At 35.6% G+C, this 20,239-nt stretch overlaps 2 protein-coding genes across 4 annotated transcripts; one reads left to right on the top strand and one right to left on the bottom strand.

Moving 5' to 3' along the window:
- Positions 1–997: 997 nt before the first annotated feature.
- LOC132555772 (uncharacterized) lies at positions 998–5,408 on the bottom strand. Its single transcript, XM_060220139.1, has 3 exons — positions 4,878–5,408; positions 3,081–3,185; positions 998–1,642 (listed from the first exon to the last, which is right to left on the bottom strand). Exons 1-3 carry the CDS (start codon positions 5,406–5,408, stop codon positions 998–1,000), a joined length of 1,281 nt encoding a protein of 426 aa, XP_060076122.1.
- Positions 5,409–9,457: 4,049 nt separating this feature from the next.
- On the top strand, positions 9,458–18,425 carry LOC132555393 (protein phosphatase 1 regulatory subunit 7-like). 3 transcript variants are annotated; one of them, XM_060219752.1, is made up of 9 exons: positions 9,458–9,514; positions 10,500–10,710; positions 11,003–11,068; positions 11,351–11,481; positions 12,519–12,681; positions 13,068–13,184; positions 14,208–14,312; positions 14,772–14,858; positions 15,196–18,425. In XM_060219752.1, the coding sequence occupies exons 2-9, from the start codon at positions 10,522–10,524 to the stop codon at positions 15,391–15,393; spliced, it is 1,056 nt and encodes a 351-aa protein (XP_060075735.1). In that variant the 5' UTR covers positions 9,458–9,514; positions 10,500–10,521; the 3' UTR covers positions 15,394–18,425. The 3 variants fall into 3 exon arrangements, with proteins under 3 accessions (XP_060075735.1, XP_060075742.1, XP_060075727.1); XM_060219759.1 differs by lacking the exon at positions 9,458–9,514 and adding an exon at positions 9,700–9,773; XM_060219744.1 differs by lacking the exon at positions 9,458–9,514 and adding an exon at positions 10,085–10,163.
- Positions 18,426–20,239: the final 1,814 nt, after the last annotated feature.

Here is a 20,239-nt window from a genome sequence, read left to right as displayed (position 1 = left end):
CATCGACAGCCTCGTAACTGATCAATACCCTGGGGACACTGACAACCTCGTAACTGATCCATGCCCTGGGGACACCAACAGCCTCGTAACTAATCCATGACCTGGGGACACCAACAGCCTCGTGACTGATCCATGCCCTGGGGACATAGACAGCCTCGTAACTGATCCATGCCCTGAGGACACCGATCCATGCCCTGGGGACATCGACAGCCTCGTAACTGATCAATACCCTGGGGACACTGACAACCTCGTAACTGATCCATGCCCTGGGGACACCAACAGCCTCGTAACTAATCCATGACCTGGGGACACCAACAGCCTCGTAACTGATCCATGCCCTGGGGACATAGACAGCCTCGTAACTGATCCATGCCCTGGGGACATAGACAGCCTCGTAACTGATCAATGCCCTGGGGACACCGACAACCTCGTAACTGATCCATGCCCTGAGGACACCGACAGCCTCGTAACTGATCCATGACCTGGGGACACCGACAGCCTCGTAACTGATCCATGACCTGGGGACACCGACAGTCTCATAACTGGTCCATGCCCTGGGGACATAGACAGCCTCGTAACTGATCCATGCCCTGAGGACACCAACAGCCTCGTAACTGATCCATGCCCTGAGGACACCGATCCATGCCCTGGGGACACCAACAGCCTTGTAACTGATCCATGCCCTGGGGACACAGACAGCCTCGTAACTGATCCATGACCTGGGGACACCGACAGCCTCCTAACTGATCCATGCCCTGGGGACATAGACAGCCTCGTAACTGATCCATGCCCTGGGGACACAGACAGCCTCGTAACTGATCCATGCCCTGGGGACACTAACAGCATAGTAACTGATCTATGCCCTGGGGACACTGACAGCCTCGTAACTGATCCATGCCCTGTGGACACTGACAACCTTGTAACTGATCCCTGTAATCAATCCATTCCTGGAAGCCTTGACTCCCTGTATGATATTTAGCTTAATACTTGTATTATATTACCGCTTGTTATAAAAAGACTTACTAGGTAGTAGAGGGTCTGATGCTCTTTTTCTCTTTAAACACGAATAATAGACGATACCACAAATGATGAACGGTGTCACAGACAGTAAAAACAACTGTTTGTTTGTCCATGGTTGTTCTGGGAAATAATATTCCTCATTTTCTTCAATATGAGAGTGAGTGAATCGAGGCACAGAATACTGATCGGGATGGGTACTGAACTGGAACACACGATTTATAATGATGCTAAATGCTGATTGGTCATACCAATGACATCCTGTCCATTTCGGCCTTCTATAATGAAAACATTCACTGTTTCGAGCTGTAGGTGGAGTGATACAATCTTTATTAAAAGCACATTTTAACCATGGTTTCATCACCCCCATCCATGTCTTGTTTGTACGGTAAAATACCATAGTTGTTGTGTCCATCATCCCAAAATCGATGAATGTACATCGTTTCTCATTCAGGTATTTAAACATTTCTGGACTAGTGTAGCTGATGAGGCCAGTGAAAATACTGGTCTCCCACAGGAAAAAGTTGCGGGTACTGCGATACTTCAACATGGTCAGGTCTGACACAGACTGCAGGCGGACATCCGGATCCATCCAGATAGCTGAACCAAACTCTTCTAACATGAGCTGTGTGGAAATAGATACATACAAAGTTAGCATACAGCCAAGAATACAGCCGTATATAAAAACTGCATTCTGATGAGTCAATAAATCAATATGGGTTTTCCCTGGGTATTTCAGTTTCCTCCCACAATAAGACCCCTCGCGTGCTTACATCTGGGCCAGCAAGAGTGATTAGTATAAGATGACATAACTTGTTTTGCAATTGTTGTAAAATAAATAAAGTTTATATTTACATATAAATCAATATGTTTACATTGATGATAATTTTGGAATCCTGTCAAGCTCTCAGGTACTGTATGTTACATTATAATCGTTTAATTGTGTGGAGCGGATCACGTTTTGTGTTTGTTACAGTTTTGTTTACTTAAGTTTTACTGCCTTCAACAATAAACAGAACATTTCTACAGACATATATCAAATGCTTTCTAAAATTTTGATTCAATTAAAAAAAGTTGCCGGATATTAAATTTTGCAATATCTTTAATGACTGTGAATTCAACCAAGTGAAATCCCCCTGAACACAAAATAACCCTAAATCATCTGTAGCACTGCATGAAGATATAACAAGGGCATTGTTTGAAAGTATAGTGTCTTTGTGTACTAGAGAAAACAAACAAATACAATTAATTGAATGAACATTAAATCTATGTGAAAGTCCAACACTCAGTAGCAGTGACCTACTTTCTGTCTGCAACATATTGTCTGATTTTTATTGAAATGGGACAAGAAACAGTATTTTCACATAACAAAGATTAAAATTTAAATTATAGGTCACAGTGATCTGAAGTTTATGCAGCCTCCTATAGTAATTCAGATATCTAACAAAAATAAATAGTAGTTTTAGTGAAGCTGATGAATGCTCCCTGAAAATGACTTTCTCGGACACAAAATTTAATGATAAAGTATTAATTCTGTAATTAAGAAGTTGCAGGCCCTGAATTGGGTATACTGCACATTCTCTTAGTATGACCAATGTATAAACTGGGTTTCAATAACTCCTAAATCATGCAAAAGATAGTTATGGTTCTTGAACACTGCACTTTTCCTTACCGAGTTCTATCTACCAATGAAATTTCATGTTAATACCTCTTATAGTTTTTGTGATATGCTCCGAACAAAATAATTACAGACGGACAAACGGATGGACAAAGTGGTGCCTCTGTGCTCTCCCTCCAGAGAGCATGAAAATACAATGGACATAGCCTTTACAGCAAATTTTAACTAGGCAGAACCTATTTAATCCAGAACTATATAAAGCATTAAGCAGTGGGGAAAAAAGCATTCAAACTGATTAGCAATCTAAAGTTTATGTTGTGAACACTGAAGCCTGTTATGTTATGACTCCTTAATATAGAAACTTATTTAATTTTAAACTTTTAATGTTGTAAAAAATTTTTTTTATTCTTTAAATATTTCTCTGATGACTGAAGTAGTAACTGACCTGGATAATTATTGGACGGTATGCTTTGTTGGCAAAATCCGCTACGTGCTGTGGGTAGACACTCGTATCAAATGTCCGAACATCGCACTGGCAATGTTTCTTCAGCTGTATAGAGATAAAACAGAGGTAGCAAATGAGAAAAAGATGAGTTAAAAGCTGATGATTAAGAAAAACAAGAGGCCCATGGGCCTTAACGGTCATCTGACAAAAAGCAAGCCAAACCTAGAAAGTGGGTTGAGGTCATTCATTTGAACAAACTTGGTAGCCTCTCCTCCAAGCATCTTACAGGCCCAATATCAGCACTCATGGACTTTTGCTTGTTGAGAAGAATTCGTTTGTATATTTTAACATATTTGACCCCTGTGACCTTGAAAGTGGGTTGAGGTCATTCATTTGAATAAACTTGGTAGCCTTTCCTCCCAGCATGCTACAGACCCAATATCGGCACTCATAGACTTTTGCTTATTGAGATGAAGTCCTTTGTATATTTTAACATATTTGACCCCTGTGACCTTGAAAGTGGGCCAAGGTCATTCATTTGAACAAACTTTGTAGGGCTCCATGCCAGCATGCTATGGGCCACAAGTATTAGCCCCCTAGGCCTTCTAGTATTTGAGAAGAAGTTATTTAAAGATTTTGACATATTTGACCCCTGCGACCTTGAAAGTTGTTCAAGGTCATTCATTTAAATAAACTTGGTAGCCTTTCCTCCCAGCATCCTACAGACCCAATATCGGCACTCATAGACTTTTGCTTATTGAGATGAAGTCCTTTGTATATTTTAACATATTTGACCCCTGTGACCTTGAAAGTGGGCCAAGGTCATTCATTTGAACAAACTTTGTAGGGCTCCATGCCAGCATGCTATGGGCCAAGTATTAGCCCCCTAGGCCTTCTAGTATTTGAGAAGAAGTTATTTAAAGATTTTGACATATTTGACCCCTGTGACCTTGAAAGTTGTTCAAGGTCATTCATTTAAACAAACTTGATAGCCCTTCATCCCAGCATGCCACAGGCACAATATCAGCAATCTGAGCCTTTTGGTTATTGAGAAGAAGTTGTTTAAAGATTTTAACATATTTGACCCCTGTGACCTTTAAAGTGGGTCAAGGTCATTCATTTGAACAAACTTGGTAGTCCTTCATCCCAGCATGTCACAGGCCCAATATCTACACTCTGAGCCTTTTGGTTAATGAGAAGAAGTTGTTTAAAGATTTTAACATATTTGACCCCTGTGACCTTTAAAGTGGGTCAAGGTCATTCATTTGAACAAACTTGGTAGAGCTCCATGCCAGTATCCTCTGTGCCAAGTATTAGCCCCCTAGACCTTCTAGTATTTGAGAAGAAGTCGTTTGAATGAAAAGTTTACGGACGGCACACGGCGGACGACGACGGACGAAGCATGATGACTATAGGTCATCGGACCCTTCGGGTCAGATGACCTAAAAAACCTACATGTACTTATGTTGATGTGGAAGGGATTGATACCTGGCTGAATTTTGGTGAAATTTTAACCCAATTGTTTACCTTATATCATTAATTTATATAGATATAAGCATTATTATTAAATAAAAGCAGTCAGTTTAATTAATGTGCCATGGTGTTTTTAACTTTTTTTTTTTTAGTGAAATCTTTTAGTCCCATCAACGCACACATTTAAATAATGGATGGTATTTTCATAATAAAAAAATTATGATGTTATTAAATTTTATTTTTTTTTAACTTTGAAAAGAAAGGATTTAAATGACTTACAATTGCTGCATCTAAACATTGTCACAATAATGTACCGGTACTCACCAAATTTAATTCTGACTGGTATAGTCCTATGTCAAACACGACCAGTTTGATGGTAAGACCTGAGCCTTTCTCATTCCCTTCAATCAATTGCTTTATCAGGCCCTGTATTATCCAAAAGTCATCTGAGGAAATAGCCGTAACAATAGGCGGTATCTGTGATAACTCTTTTGGAGCCTCTTCCCCTTGAAAAGTTTCTGCATACTTCTCTGAGCCAATTCTTCTGATGTATGGCATAGCTTCTCCATTAGGGTACATATCTGCAAACTTTATATTTTCTTCGTGTGTTTTACTAAACACAGCATCACAGAAACCATTTAAGTCGTCATCGTTAATGTTTCTGTGAACAGCAGCATACTGGAAACCCTTAAAAGATGAAAATGCCATGCAAGACCAAAATAACACTGACATTATCACCATATAAGGTGAGAGTGGGAATGATCTGGCCTTGCCCATGGTTGACATTGCAGGTTTACTGACATTGTGGGTTGGCAGTGTTGCCTTGGATTTTCCCTTCCTTCCGCCCGACCTCATCTAAAATAAAAATGACAGTAATATTTCAAAATTTATCTGCTTCATCGAACCCCTAACCATATATCTAAGTTATTCAGCAAATCTAAAAATCTAGGTATAAACCTTATTTATTTTACAAAAGTTATTGAACAAGTTTTAAGCTTGTATTAATCACTCGAGTTGGCCCTGGTGGAAGCACACAAGGGGTCTTACTGAGGGAAGAAATAGGAGCACCTTGGGAAAACTCACATGATCAGGCAGGTGAGCTCTAACCCTTCTCACATCCATACCGTGAATCGAACCACACACGCCTAGATGAAAGGCGAGTGTGTTACCACTGCACAATCCATCAATCCAATTTTGATCTAGAGAGAGATGGAATGAACAAGGGGTCTCATGGACCTGCATCATTCACCTCACTTTCAATATTTTTCACCAATGATTTACCTTTGACATTAAAGATCTTCACGGTGAATAAAAATAATCAATTTAAACCAACTTAATTTTGTCTGAAATAAACACCCCTGATTAAATAGAATAATTTTCAGCAAATTTTTTATTTGGTAACATGACACAAGAAATGTGTGCAACAATGATGATTGGTTGTACCAATATTTATAGAACTGTATTTGATCTTACAACCCATTTCAAGAATGCAAGTAACAATGAAGTTATGTAGGTCTTAGTGTTTCCTTATAACCTTCACCTATGATGGTAATATGTTTCAACTCTTTGAGTCAGAACAACTTATGGAGAGTATATGTGATTGTTTATTATTTTTGCTCATATACCAAACTTAAGATATTTTGATGCACTGGTTAGTTATTTTTAATTGTTGTGACCTTTGATCATTTTCACATTGGTATAATACATTGATGCAAGACAGACAAAAATGAAAGTCGAAGCAATTCGGATTAATGTACATTCAACAGGTTTTTAATATCTGTATGTGGAGATGTCTGGTTTTTTACAATGACGTCTATTGGGTAAAAGATCTAAAGTCCGGTGTGAGTGTAACAAAAAGTGAAAAAAAAAAACACATTCCTGTCCAATGTTCCTGCCAGGAATCGAACCCTGGTCTCTGGTGTGACCAGTGTGAGACCTGTTTAACACTATTTACAAGTCAAACCGACTCGCTCCTATTACATAAGAACAGAAGGAAACTAACACGTCATTCCCTTTATGAGAATGAATATATGATAAACAAAATTATTCAAGTCGGTGACCTGTCTCTCTCAAGTACACACGTGCCCCTTTGTGTCTTCAAATTATATGTGAACTTCACAGGGTGTAATACAGCTACATGTGTATACATGCCACGGACATTATTTGGTAAACAATTGCCATATGAGGGTAGGGTGGTTGGTCCGGGTAGAGCGTCCAGATGGGACTTGATTTTTTACTCAAACACTCAAATCAATCTAGAATTTACTCAGATATCCTTGCTTTATGACTAAAGTGACCATTATATGCATAAAAATGTCATTCTAACTTTCAAAGCGTATAACAATATTGGAAATGTGTAAAATTCATGGATTTTTTTCAGCATCGTACAAATTTTGGGTGTTTTCATTTGATGCACTCACGTTTACAAAAAGTTATTCTTATACGGACAACGAGAACTATACATGTGATGTATACATATATTCGTCACAGGGTCAAAATTTCTAGAGTTCGTCGGTTTCTAAAATGATTATCAGTCTGTAATCTTATTTCATAGATCTAGGTGCTTGTCGGAAGTATATTACGTCGGGTAGGCACGCACCTGTCCATGGATATCTTACCTTGGAGGAAAGGTGATGTTGGTCAAGAGATGCTGGACACTTCCGAAACTGTATAGGTATTACAGTGTTAAGCAGTCAGGGAATGTGATAATGACAAGCGTGAACACGTGGATCACGAATTACTTAAGATTGCCGTAACAACAGACGCCAAACATAGCTTCCCGGTGCGCAGCGCCACCTAACGGCCAGGTAAAAAGTACAATGATAAGGGTCGATTACTTCGTGTCTCTGTAGTACAATATAAACGAATCAATAAATGGATTATATAAAATAAGAAAGAAATAAAACATAAAAAAAAACAAAACTTATTGACCAATTAAAGCCTTGCTGCCGTACACAGAAACTCCAGAAAACGCACAATGAAAGAGTAAGCGTCTTCCTCTTCACTATGGCAACCATAAAACTTCCCCATAATTTTCATCAGCCGACATCTTTTGAAAACCTGTGTGTTACGAGTTTGTCTATTTGACGACTTCTTGAACGAAAATCGTGATAATGGGAACAGGCTCTTGGATATCGAATCGATTGCGACATGTTAATCACCACAGGCTGGGGATGCAGGGTTCTTGCTATCCAGAAACGAAAAACTTACAATTCATCACGATTTAGAAACTATGGTTTAAATCTAAGTTGTGTAAGAGCAGGCATCGGGATTATGTTAGATACGACGGAGAGAGAAAGATACCATCAATCGGTGGACAGGTGGAGACAGTTTCTTCATCAACTGAATTTATATTTGTCTGATTTAGGCTCATGTCCACTTGAGTCCTGTATCATGGGCTCTGACCTTGGATGAGTCTTAAAAAATCTCTGATTACATTTTGACACTTTTGCCTCCCCACCATTAGTTGTTGCAATGCTTTCGGCTTCCAACCATTATTTAGCATATATGTCGATAATTTACCAAGAAGCAGAGTACTCGTCCGGAACACTTGGTTTCATTCTCCATATACTTTTGTGTGAATTTCTATGTAAATTTATCTTTTGTTCATTTTTTTCTCCTAGTTTTATTGAATTTTAAGTTTGATTTATGTCACGTGGTTTGTTTTTATTGTTGTTTTTAATCACTGATTGCATGTTGGTATTTGAACGTGGCATTGAAGTTCAAACAATTGCGTTTTTTTTTTCAATTATAAAATCAGAATGGAAATGAGCTGAGCAACGATTTTTTTTAAATAAATATAAAATGATATGCTTGTGTAAGCAGGCTATCTGAACTGTTCTACAACGTTTAGTATCACCTTTTATTATTTGTGGTCGTCAAGGGTTCGGCATCACACCATCAGTTTCCTCGGCATTGTCTTTCTTGTTATTAACTGTTAGATATGAATGTTAGATAAACTTTTGTATAACAGCAGACTGAATCTTGTGTCAGAAATAAGTTTCTTTATTAAACAAAATTACACGGTAGAGTATTAACACATTTTTATCTTTAAATAATTATTTGTAAACATATACAGTAGGATTTACATAAAGAAAAAAGTCACAGAACGTAATTTTCTCTTCATATAGGAATAGGTACATATTTATTACGTAAAATTACTTTCTCTTATCATTGTCTAAATAAACCTGTGTTTCAATTTAGGGCAAGGAAGGAGGAGAGAAAATACAGCTTTCACTGTCCAGTTATTTAAATCATTGTTCAATACATTCATATTTTGTTACATTGATTCTATAAATGAAATATTTAAAACACTCCCAAGGCCTATAATCGGAATTTATACACTATTTCTAATAATTTCTGAATTATTCAGATCAAGCTAACTTGTCTGCCATCTCTTTACGTATAACATCAAATATCAAAACATATTGATAATTTTGACATATTTCTTTCTGAGGTTGTTTATTGGTTACCCGTGGTTTGGTAGGAAATGTATTCTCATTAGTAGCGACCATTGAAAACAATGATATTTTTCTGATTTCAGTGGTCAGTCCTCTACTATTTCAATATTTTTATATTGGTTTAAAAGACATGCTAAAAACACTTTTAACTGCAATTGCACCTCTCTCTCTCTCTCTCTCTCTCTCTCTCTCTCTCTCTCTTCTCTCTCTCTCTCTCTCTCTCCAGAACCCAAATGCAACTTAAACATAAGGCTATGATACGACATCGATCTGCAGAGTCTCTCTGTTCTTTTATATATTTTCCGCTTCAGAAAAGGTGATGCTTACCAATATTCCAATATTCAATCGCCCTACATTATATCAGAGATTCGTTGTTTCGTTTCGGTTCAATCCTCTTATCTTTCCGCTTCTTTAAGAATTTTGTAACTTGCATGCTACCGGCCGGTGATACCTTTTTACAAGTCGACTCTCGAGTGATTTTACAGAGGCCTGAAAAATCTGGTAATTATTTTGTGAATGAATGTTATAACTATTCATGAAATTTTACTCAGAAAACCAGTCATGAAAAAAGAAAGTGTGTGATATTGATTTTTAGTAAATTGTAGATAGAGTCATGTCCCTTTGTTGATAAACAGATGAAGTCCCTGTCGGAATGTCGGAGACAGGCCACTTTACTCTCACCCTTCCTCACTAAAGTGAAGGATGAAAAAAGCTCAAGATAACTAGTTTCCCATCGATAGGAACAGCTTACTTCCATTTTGTAACCACATAAATGAAAATTCCTTAACATTTTGTAACTGACCACTGTTAATATAAACGCTATCTACTTGTGATTGACAAATTAAATTTGAAAATGGTTTCAGAACACAACTGACACTTCTGGTAGATGATTTTTGTAGAATGTTGAATGACCCACGTGTAGTCCATATAAAAAGCCCGTACTACATATGACAATGTTTATTATCGGTCATTTAAATATAGAATGCGAGTCACATACGTGTGACTGTTCCAAATCTCTATAAATAGATATTTGTCATCTCTTCTGATTTCACAACATCACCTTCCAGAACAAATTTTACTCTCTACTTGTCAAGACCTACACAGTACTGCACCGCTGAAATCACAAAAAATCCACAGCCCCCCACACACTGTATGTAATGTTGTCCAAGACAATTATCTTAAAATGCAAGTCTAAAAAAACAAATCAAAAATCACAAAAATTTCATTACAAATATTACCATGTAAAAATAATGATTGAGTAAAGAAAGCACACAATATGTTGAAGTATAGATCAAAGACGCAGATTAAGTTTAATAATATTTTGGCCACTTTGAAAAAAATATTTGAAGTGGTTTAAAAGAGTCATATTTCAATGATTAGTAGTTCTATTGTCATAATAACACAATTGCTTGAAATGTGTTCACATTAGTAATTTTTGTAAAGATCACTTACACATATTTTTTATCAATTCCCAAACTGGGCACAGAATTTGACCAGATCAAAGGACCATGTCTGAAGGAGAAATTCCTGGGGAGAAAGGAGTCGGATCAGATGGAGAAACTCCGAATGCTGTGGCAGCTCAAAAAGCTGAAATCACTACTGAGAAGTTGAAAGACATGGAAGGTGTAGAAGTAGTGAAGATGCCTGCCCCTGACGAAGATGTTCGGGAGATTGTCATAGTAGATGCCAGCGCTTTGGTAAGTAATATCAAAGTTATGTTATTACAATTCTTAATGTGTTCATATTGAAAATAGTTTTGTGTCATTAAATTGACATATTTCAAGTCTTGCAAATGATGAATTGTACAGTTGAAATATGTAATTCCAATTCAAAATCAATTTTGAAATGTTTAAAACAAATTTTCATTGAAGTTGTAATTATCTAGAACAGAAGTTTCACAAATTGTCTGAACCATTATGTGTTTTAGTGCAAAGAATTTGAAAAACTTATTAATTTGTGACTTCTTTTAAATTTCTGTTTTGCTTGCAGGATGTTGATTTAAATCAAGGAAAAATAGCAAAGATTGAAAATTTGGAAACACTGACACAGGTAGAGGTAAGGAGATCAGTTATTGAAGAATTCATGATGTGCTGAAAGATTTGGATAAAAAATATATGATTCATTCCATTTTAAAATTATGGAGTTATCTCCCTTATGCTGTTGAAGCATGTATATTGATTATAGACGTTGATGTATAGCAAGATTAATGTCATCTTATTATTAAAAGGTTAGGATCAGTTCCTACAGTGTAAACTATTTCAAAATCATTTCTTAACATTGAATTAAAGAAAGTATTTTCCATCTCATAAGCAGTTTAATTTTTAATGTAATTTTCAGACTTTATGCTTGAGACAAAATTTAATAAAAAAGATTGAGGGCCTTTCAACACTTCAACATCTCAAAGAACTTGATTTATATGATAACCAACTGGAAATGATTGAAAACTTGGAGGAGCTACGAAGTTTGGAGTAAGTATTGAATGATCTATCTCTTTGCCACAAAAACATTTTAAATAATTTACTTGATTGAAGATAAAATCTATTGTCAGATTGATAAGGTGATAGATAAATGTCATAAAATGTTTAAGTGTTAGGAAATGTAAGTTTGTTGATGCCTGAACAGAATTTACCCATTTAAACATGTATCTGACATAATTACAATTATGTAATTGTTTATTATTTTACTGGGGAATTCAAAATGTCAGGTGTTTTGAAAGTGGTATGATTCAGCTTTTAATTTCTGAAATATGTAAAAATTAATTTTAAATGTGAAATGAATAAATTGCAATCTTAAGTAACATGAGAATATCTTCAATACCCTGAAGTAATGGGTATACAGATCTGCTGAGGAAGATACATGTAGTTGTGTTGAATTGTGGCTGACATTACGTCAAGCCTTGATTTGGTGTAAGGCACAAACTGAGGTTTTTTAACAATGTATAAAGACATACCAGATATCTGACTTTGGTCCAATGTGTTCTTCATTCCAGATATCTTTTCTTTATAACTGAGTTTGGTTATTAAATCAATATATTTCAATGATAAATTTTGTGACAGACATTTTTTTGGGAGGTCGCTTCTGCGATATTTTGACACACATGCATGTTTCACTTTTTTTATAGTACATCTGCCAATTTGAGTACAGCTACCAATAAATACACACTGCATCACTGACAAAACAAAATAAAACTGTATAAACTATTCTATTTGTTGTTACCTGGTGTCTGTTATTTTAACTCAGTTTGGTGTGTTTATTGCAACAGGTATAAGTTATTTGAACTGAGATCATTGAAAGTGTATATCATAACATATTGTTTATCAAGCATCAAGCCCATGTTCGTTAGTAAACCCATGCCTGGTAATTAGCCCATGCTGAGTAATTAGCCCATGTTCCGCAAGAAGCCCATGTCTGGTAATAAGTCAATACCTGGTTATAAGCCCATGTTCAGTATTGCCATGTAGTAATTAAAGGATTAATTCGATAATATATCCATTTTTTTTTTCAGGCAGCTTGACTTGTCCTTTAACCGTCTGAAGACCATAGAAGGTTTAGAAAATCTGCTGGCCCTTCAAAAACTCTACTTTGTACACAACAAGATAGATAAAATCCAAAACATCGAACATTTGGTACAGCTTCGGATGTTGGAGCTTGGTGCCAACAGGATACGGGTACTGTGATAATCATACTGTTTCTGTTCATATAAGACATGTGTCTTCTGTTTTCAATCATTACTGAATTATTAATCTTATGTTTAGCTCATCATCATCAAGCAGTGGACTGTGCAAATCACCATAATGTCCATAGTCTGTCTGTCGACTTTCTGTCATTAGACAGATTTTGTAACGACAAATTTTTGAAAAGTACAGGATGGATCTCTCTAAAAGAAATGAAAAGAAGGGAGAAGACTGAACTGATTAAAAACAGATCAATGATTGGGGGTCAAGATCTGCTGTTCTGATGAATTGATATAAAACAGGATGATTTATCGTTATTTTCTCAAATAAAGTAGGTGCTTGATAAACTGATGATTTATTCAAATTTTATTTTGGAACAGGTGATTGAGAATCTAGCACCACTGACACGAATAACCAGTTTATATTTAGGAAAAAATAAACTAACAAAAATTGAGGGCTTGGACACACTGGTCAATCTCACTTGTCTCAGCCTCCAGGTAAGTCTGAACATATTTTGTTTATATCAGTTACATAAACAGACCAGAGGAAGTAACGGTAAATTAGTAAATCAACATATAGCATTTGTACTGTAGTACATGTATCTCTTAAAACACTTCTATGACTTTGTCATCTAATTCAGTCACTCAGAACTTTGAAATTCACCAATTTTATTTATATAATTCACTTGATTTTCATAAATTTCAACATTTTATGCACAGTTTAACAAACTTTAATGTTAATAGTGTTGAATTATATACATGTACATTTTGTAATGATATGTAGTCTTCATTTCAAATGGAGTTTTGGTTCTGGGTCAATATGGTCCACCTCACTATTGTCCTGTCCCCGAATAGGTCTTAATAGTAATGTTTTACTCTGTCACTTATTCATATGCAGAGAGGTGTGCACTAGAGAAATATGTTAAAGTTTCAAGAGAAAGTTCAAAAAATTAATTTCATCAGATATAAACATTGTCTATCCTTTCATGTCCAGATATCTATGTGAATATTTTTGTACTGATTTACCTGGTGTAAAAAAGTACCATCTCCACTTTGTGAAACTTTCTTCTATAAAATTTCTAAATGTCATGTAATTAATTGAAATACTGTAATTCACTTGGTATGTATACATTGTAATATGTAGACCTGACCGTGCAGTAAATTGCTGTTAAGTGACATAAAATCTCAGAATACACCTTAACAAAATGCCTTTAAATTCACATATTTGAACTTTTTAAGTCTATGGTCATCTTAATTAAACAGTATCTAAAAACTCAGAAATACACCCTAAACAAAATGCTTTCACATATTTAAACTTTTTTAGTCTATCAATGTCATCTTAATCTAATCACAGTCTGCTACATAGAAGAAAGAAAAAATGGTAAATACAATTATACCTGATACTGTTAAAAGTGCTCGGTACTTCATGTAGTACTGGGAAACAGAATTTTCCCAAATCTGTTGGTCATATCATCAAATGTTTTTAAAATTAATGTCTAATGTGAATTTCTTTTTTTACAGTCCAACAGATTTGTGAAGATGGAGGGACTTGATGCCTTAGTGAACTTAGAGGAACTTTATCTTAGCGACAATGGAATTGAAATGATTGAGGGCCTTGACCATAATGTGAGTAGATTTCATAAAAGGGTAGAGTACAGCAGTGATTTCTGCGTACCCAAAATAGCAGTGATACCTTTGCTACTGAAGACAGCAGTGATTACTGGGTTTTCAAATCTGTAGTGATTACTTGATACCCAAAACAGTAGTAATTTATGGGTATGCAAAACAACAGTTATTTCTGGGTACACAAAACAGTAGTGAATTCTGGGTACACAAAACAACAGTAATTTATGGGTACACAAAACAGAAGTGATTACCGGGTACACAAAACAGCAGTGATTTCCGGGTACACAAAACAGCAGTTATTTATGGATACACAAAATAGTAGTAATTTATGGGTACACAAAACAGCAGTGATTTCTGGGTATCTAAAACAGCATTTAAAACACAAAGATATGCTTTCACATATAATATTACTTATATTGCTTTTGTATATTAATTTGTATGATAATATTTCATTTTCAGTTGAGGTTAAATACATTGGACTTGGCCTCAAACAGAATTCAAAGGATAGAAAATGTTTCACACCTGACAGAGCTGCAGGAATTCTGGGTAAATTTATATCATAAACTTTTGATATATCCACATTTAATGAGATAGAATTAATTGTAAATTTTCTGAGATTATGAATGATTGATTAAGTAGGTAACATATGGTGTCAACATATTTGTATAGAAGTTGGGTATGGTGAAATTAACATGTGGTGTGTATGATATTACTCCATATGACATGTATCGTATATTAATTAATGTGACGATGAATGTAACACAAAGATGAATGTAACATTAATGCGATGACGACTGTAAAATTAATGTGGCGATGAATCTAACCTTAATGCAAGGTTGAATGACAAATTGTTTTCATAAATAATATATTTCATTGTTTACAGTTCAATGACAATAAGATGGATGACTGGAAAAGTCTAGAGGAACTGGCACCAATTAAAATCCTTGAGACAGTCTACCTCGAGCGTAATCCTTTGTGGATAGATCCAGATAATGCTGGACATCCTGACCCAAACTATCGGCGTAAAGTGAAGCTGGCGTTGCCTCAACTCCGACAGATAGATGCCACCTTGTGCAAATGATGCTGATGATGTGTGGTCTTAACAGACCAGAAACACCAGGAATATTCAGCTTAGATTAGAGACTCAGTACTCGGTTGTTACAATAGAGTACATTTCTGAGTATATAAACAAAGCAGATTGACAAATGTCTGAAAGGTCTGACTGCAAAGTAGTATTGGTAACAGATGATACTCGCATGTAGGATTAGGAATATTTAGCTCTATCTAGATGGAGGTAAGACATTCCGGTAGCTTTTTCTATGATAATGTGATAAGTCAGAAGACTTCCCAGCCATGAAATGGAAGGTATACTTATTGTGTGATCTGTGCTGTTTTTTCTGTCCGTCCACAATTTCTAGGCAGACATGAAGTAAGAAATATCTATGTAATTTTTACAGCAGCATGACCTTGCTACATTTAATCTTTCAAATGTTGTCATTTTCTGCACATAAATATGGGTCTTTGTTACATTTTCTTTGTTCAAGAATATCCAGGTCACCATTAGAGATTGCTGGTGAGATCAGTTGTTGTCCCAGTTTTACTTTCCTTTTTGCATGATAATTATAAATTTAAATACTTGGTACCCATCTGTATAAACACTTTGCCAGTGATAATACTTGGTATACATCTTTAGGGGAAAAGCTAGCATAATTACAGTGCTTAATTATTAGTTTGTTTTTCACAATAAGACCTCTTTTTTCCCTCCATCACATCTATATGTTTCAATTTACACGGGTCATTTCTTTATCTGCCAGCCAAACATAAATGAATACCATCAAATGCTTTTAAAATCCACAAAATTCTGTCATGTTTGACACAACAAAGTCATACATTATAGAATTGCCATGAGTTTTTATTTTATTTTTTTTGTTTAAGTTTTTTATATTTGGTTACAAGACGCTATAATATCACCATTATATCAATGAAAGTATGCATATCTAATATACTGCATTCCCTTACCTGAGTAATCGACACCAGCAATTACTACCTAGTTTATGTAATGTAATTTAAAGTCAACTGGTTTTGTTTTTAATTGATATTATGAATGTAGAGTTGACAGTTTCTGTAATATAAACTTAAGTGGTTACTATGAGTTAACTGGTAACCATGACATTGAGTTAACTGGTAACTATGATATCGAGTTAACTGATAACCATGACATTGAGTTACCTGGTAACTATGATATTGAGTTAAAACGTAACTGATGTTGAGTTAGATGGTAAATATGATATTGAGTGAACTGGTAACTATGATAATGAGTTATCAATTAAGTATGGTATCGAGGTAACTGGTAACTGTAACAATGAATTAACTGTTGAGCATGATGTTGAGTTGAATGCTTGCTGTAATGCATTTAACAGGTGGAAGCTAGCTTAAAAGCCATCACATAACGTTTGGCTTCATTTCAGGTATTTAACTTCTTTCTTTTATAATGTTTAAAATGTAAGATATTTTTTGTTATTTACCAGACTAATATTGCAATGTTCCAGGTATTCATTGATCTCATATAGCTAAGTAGTATTTAGTAATAAAAAAATTATGTATATAATATATAATAAATGAGTAAAGTTGTGTATAAGATAACTATGTGGTTGTAATGTGATTTATTGTAAAAAAAAACATGAAGGAAGAACCTGACTTTGAGTCCATTTAGGTAATGCATCAATTCACTTTAAAGCAAACACTAAGTTTATTCATTCTACCAATGTTCATGATTTTAATAGAATGTTTATAAAATAGGCCCAGCAATCTTGTAGGAAATTCATCAATATTCTGTTTATTATTAAAGTTGTGTCCTTTTGAGTTGCTGTAAGCCAGCATCCTTTTGATTCACTGTAACCCAGCCTCCTTTTGATTCACTGTAACCCAGCCTCCCTTTGATTCACTGTAACCCAGCCTCCCTTTGATTCACTGTAATGCAACCTCCATTTGATTCACTGTAACCCAGCCTCCATTTGATTCACAGTAACACAGCCTCCTTTTGATTCACTGTAACCCAGCCTCCCTTTGATTCACTGTAACCCAGCCTCATTTTGATTCACTGTAATGCAACCTCCATTTGATTCACTGTAACCCAGCCTCCATTTGATTAACTGTAACCCAGCCTCCATTTGATTCACGCTAACCCAGCCTCCATTTGATTCACTGTAACCCAGCCTCCATTTGATTCATGCTAACCTAGCCTCCATTTGATTCACGCTAACCCTCAGGAAAAACTCTCCTATAAATATAGTGCTATGTATTGATTCTATGAGATGTTTTTACCAGCTTGAGAGTTGGTATACATGTATATACTTGCTTCATTATAAATTGGCTACTTGTTCATGTTCAAATTTTAGTGTACATTTTTGTATTACATTACAATGTGTATTTTAATCTTCCCTGTACCTGTAAATTGGCTGTATTAAACCAATGTGAATATTGTGTATATAATCACATCATCCTTTTAAACAATAGCAAGACTACATTTCATTGTACCATATAATTGTGAATGAAGATTAATCTGTGTTTATTTGTATTTTTTTTTAAACCAATAAATACCTTCAACATTTCTCCACAGAAAAGAGCAGTCAGGGTCATTCCAATTTTGTGGTATATATATTTCTCATACATCTTGTATGGTTTTAGTGTTAAGAATTGGTAGTATTTTTGGTGTGACAGTAGATGTCTGCCTAGATGTGTTCCGGGATAACCTACGATAGTTAGGCTGATGAAGTTGAAGGATAGAAATAACAATCTTGTTTTTACTTTCTGACGAGTCTTGACAGTTATTAAGACGTAGATGTCCATCACAAGTTTGATGTCTAAATGTTACATTTAGAATGTTGATTTTGTTGACGTGATAGATTTAACATCATGTTTGTTTTATCAACATTTGAATTCTCATACCCTGTGATCTGTCATCTTTGTCAACACATAAAATCACCAAATATAGGTGAAATGTTATTAAATTATTTGAAATCTGTGTGATTAGATGAAATTTCTGTTTCTAGCCCATCTTTAGTAAATCTTGTAATGAAAACATACAAAAGAGACATATATCACACAAAGGTTTGACTGAATCTGGAGATGTATGGTTGGATCCCTACCCAGGGTGGTTTGTGTGTCTCGGGTGAAGATCTGGGGTGTGTGGTTGGATCCCTGCCCAGGGTGGTTTGTGTGTCTCGGGTGAAGATCTGGGGTGTGTGGTTGGATCCCTACCCAGGGTGGTTTGTGTGTCTCGGGTGAAGATCTGAGGTGTGTGTTGGCTCTTACTCAGGATGGGTGGAGTTTCTGCAAAAGCTGAGAACATAGAACTGCCTGCACTGTCGAGATGATTTTACCTCAAGCTTAAAAACTTTACCTAATTACTCTGGAAAGGTTACATCCAGTCTCCCACATTATGTTCAACCAAGTAGAAACTAGCTGCTACAAGAAGGTGCTGCCTAAAACTGATTCTGGCTGTTCACGCTGTCGTAAATACAATAGAAGAGATGTTGAAACTGCTTGTTGAGTTTATCCCTGACTAGATTTGGTATGTTTACATAGGGGACTAATTAATAGTAAGTCAGACATGCTAATAAGCTAAAAGGGAATGCCATATGATGTTTACTATAACTTGATCAATAGTAGACTCCTTATTATACATCCAGCATAACTGACAATAAACTGAAAATGATGGACGGTCATGTTATACCATTGTGTTCAAGGGATTGTCAGCCTTGTTTAAGATGATTAAATAGTCCCATCATCTTGCCCATTTAGTATTACAAAGCTATTCTTGTGCCCAAACCCAGATGCTTGTATATTACTTTCCTCCTCCTCATGTATTAACATTGTCATATTTTTAATATCATGAGACATTGATGTTCAGAATGAATAAATGATTCATTTTCATTATCTGTATTGTTATCGATACAACATTCTGCGCTACACACCCAAAAAATGAACGTGTATTGAAAAAAAAATAAGAGGCTGATAGAGCCTGCATCACTTACCTGGTATTGAAAACTAGCTTTATATATTAACACTTCATATCATTAACATTCATAGTCTGTCCATCTGCCTGCCCTTTTGTGTCCTGAGCATAACTTTGCCAACAGTTAGCATTGATCATACTAAGGTGATGTGCAGTGTACCAAATCAAAGACCCTCCACCCTTAAACTACAGAGTTATTGCCCTTTGTTAACATTTTGTGTCTAGAGCACAACTTTAAATTGTTTGCATTTAAACCAAGATAATGAAACTTTGATCATACTACACCAATGTGCAGTGTGCAAAAATTCAAGGACCTTTCAAGGACCTTTGACCCCTCAATTACAGAGTTATTGCCCTTTAGTGTAAATTTTGTGTCTGGAGTGTTACTTTGTCTGCATTTAAACTAGGAAATTGAAACGTGATGTACACATCTGTCTTACAAAAGCAAGACACAGTGGAGCAAAATCTGTGTCCATGACCCCACAGTACATAGTTATTGTCCTTTGTTAAACTTTGATGTCATGAGCATAGTTTTGCTTGCATTAAAACTAGGATCATGAGACTTGGTGTATACATTGGTCATATTAACAGAATGTGCAGTATACTCAATTCAAGGTCTGCAACTCCTTAATTACAGAATTATGGCCTTTTATAAAATTTGTGTCCAATTAAGACGTTTTCCAGGAGACATCAATTTCATTGATGCTCTTGTTTCTTTTAAAGGTCATTTATTTTTTGCAAACATTTATCAAAGTCATTCATCAGTACATAATAGGACTTCTTCAGATAGATGACAAAATGTTATACCAGACCGTTTGGTCTAAATTAAAGGAATTTCTCGAGCAGAACAATGTCAATGTCACCAACTCGTCAGCCTCCAGAGAAAGAACAGATCAACAACAGACATGCA

Source organism: Ylistrum balloti, unplaced genomic scaffold, assembly GCF_031769215.1.
Source record: "Ylistrum balloti isolate Yb309-2 unplaced genomic scaffold, AGI_CSIRO_Ybal_v1 Utg369646, whole genome shotgun sequence".
In the NCBI taxonomy this organism is placed as follows: Eukaryota; Metazoa; Mollusca; class Bivalvia; order Pectinida; family Pectinidae; genus Ylistrum; species Ylistrum balloti.
This window is presented reverse-complemented; position numbering and strand designations above follow the sequence as displayed.

Excerpts from the sequence above, each read along its gene's own strand:
- LOC132555772 (XM_060220139.1), bottom strand. The coding sequence starts at position 5,408 with ATGAGGTCGGGCGGAAGGAAGGGAAAATCCAAGGCAACACTGCCAACC. Across the intron at positions 3,186-4,877 it reads ACCAGTCAGAATTAAATTTG|CTGAAGAAACATTGCCAGTG; the intron begins GTGAGTACCGGT and ends ATCTCTATACAG. Across the intron at positions 1,643-3,080 it reads ACCGTCCAATAATTATCCAG|CTCATGTTAGAAGAGTTTGG; the intron begins GTCAGTTACTAC and ends ATTTCCACACAG.
- LOC132555393 (XM_060219752.1), top strand. The coding sequence starts at position 10,522 with ATGTCTGAAGGAGAAATTCCTGGGGAGAAAGGAGTCGGATCAGATGGA. Across the intron at positions 11,069-11,350 it reads AAACACTGACACAGGTAGAG|ACTTTATGCTTGAGACAAAA; the intron begins GTAAGGAGATCA and ends TGTAATTTTCAG. Across the intron at positions 14,859-15,195 it reads CAGAGCTGCAGGAATTCTGG|TTCAATGACAATAAGATGGA; the intron begins GTAAATTTATAT and ends CATTGTTTACAG.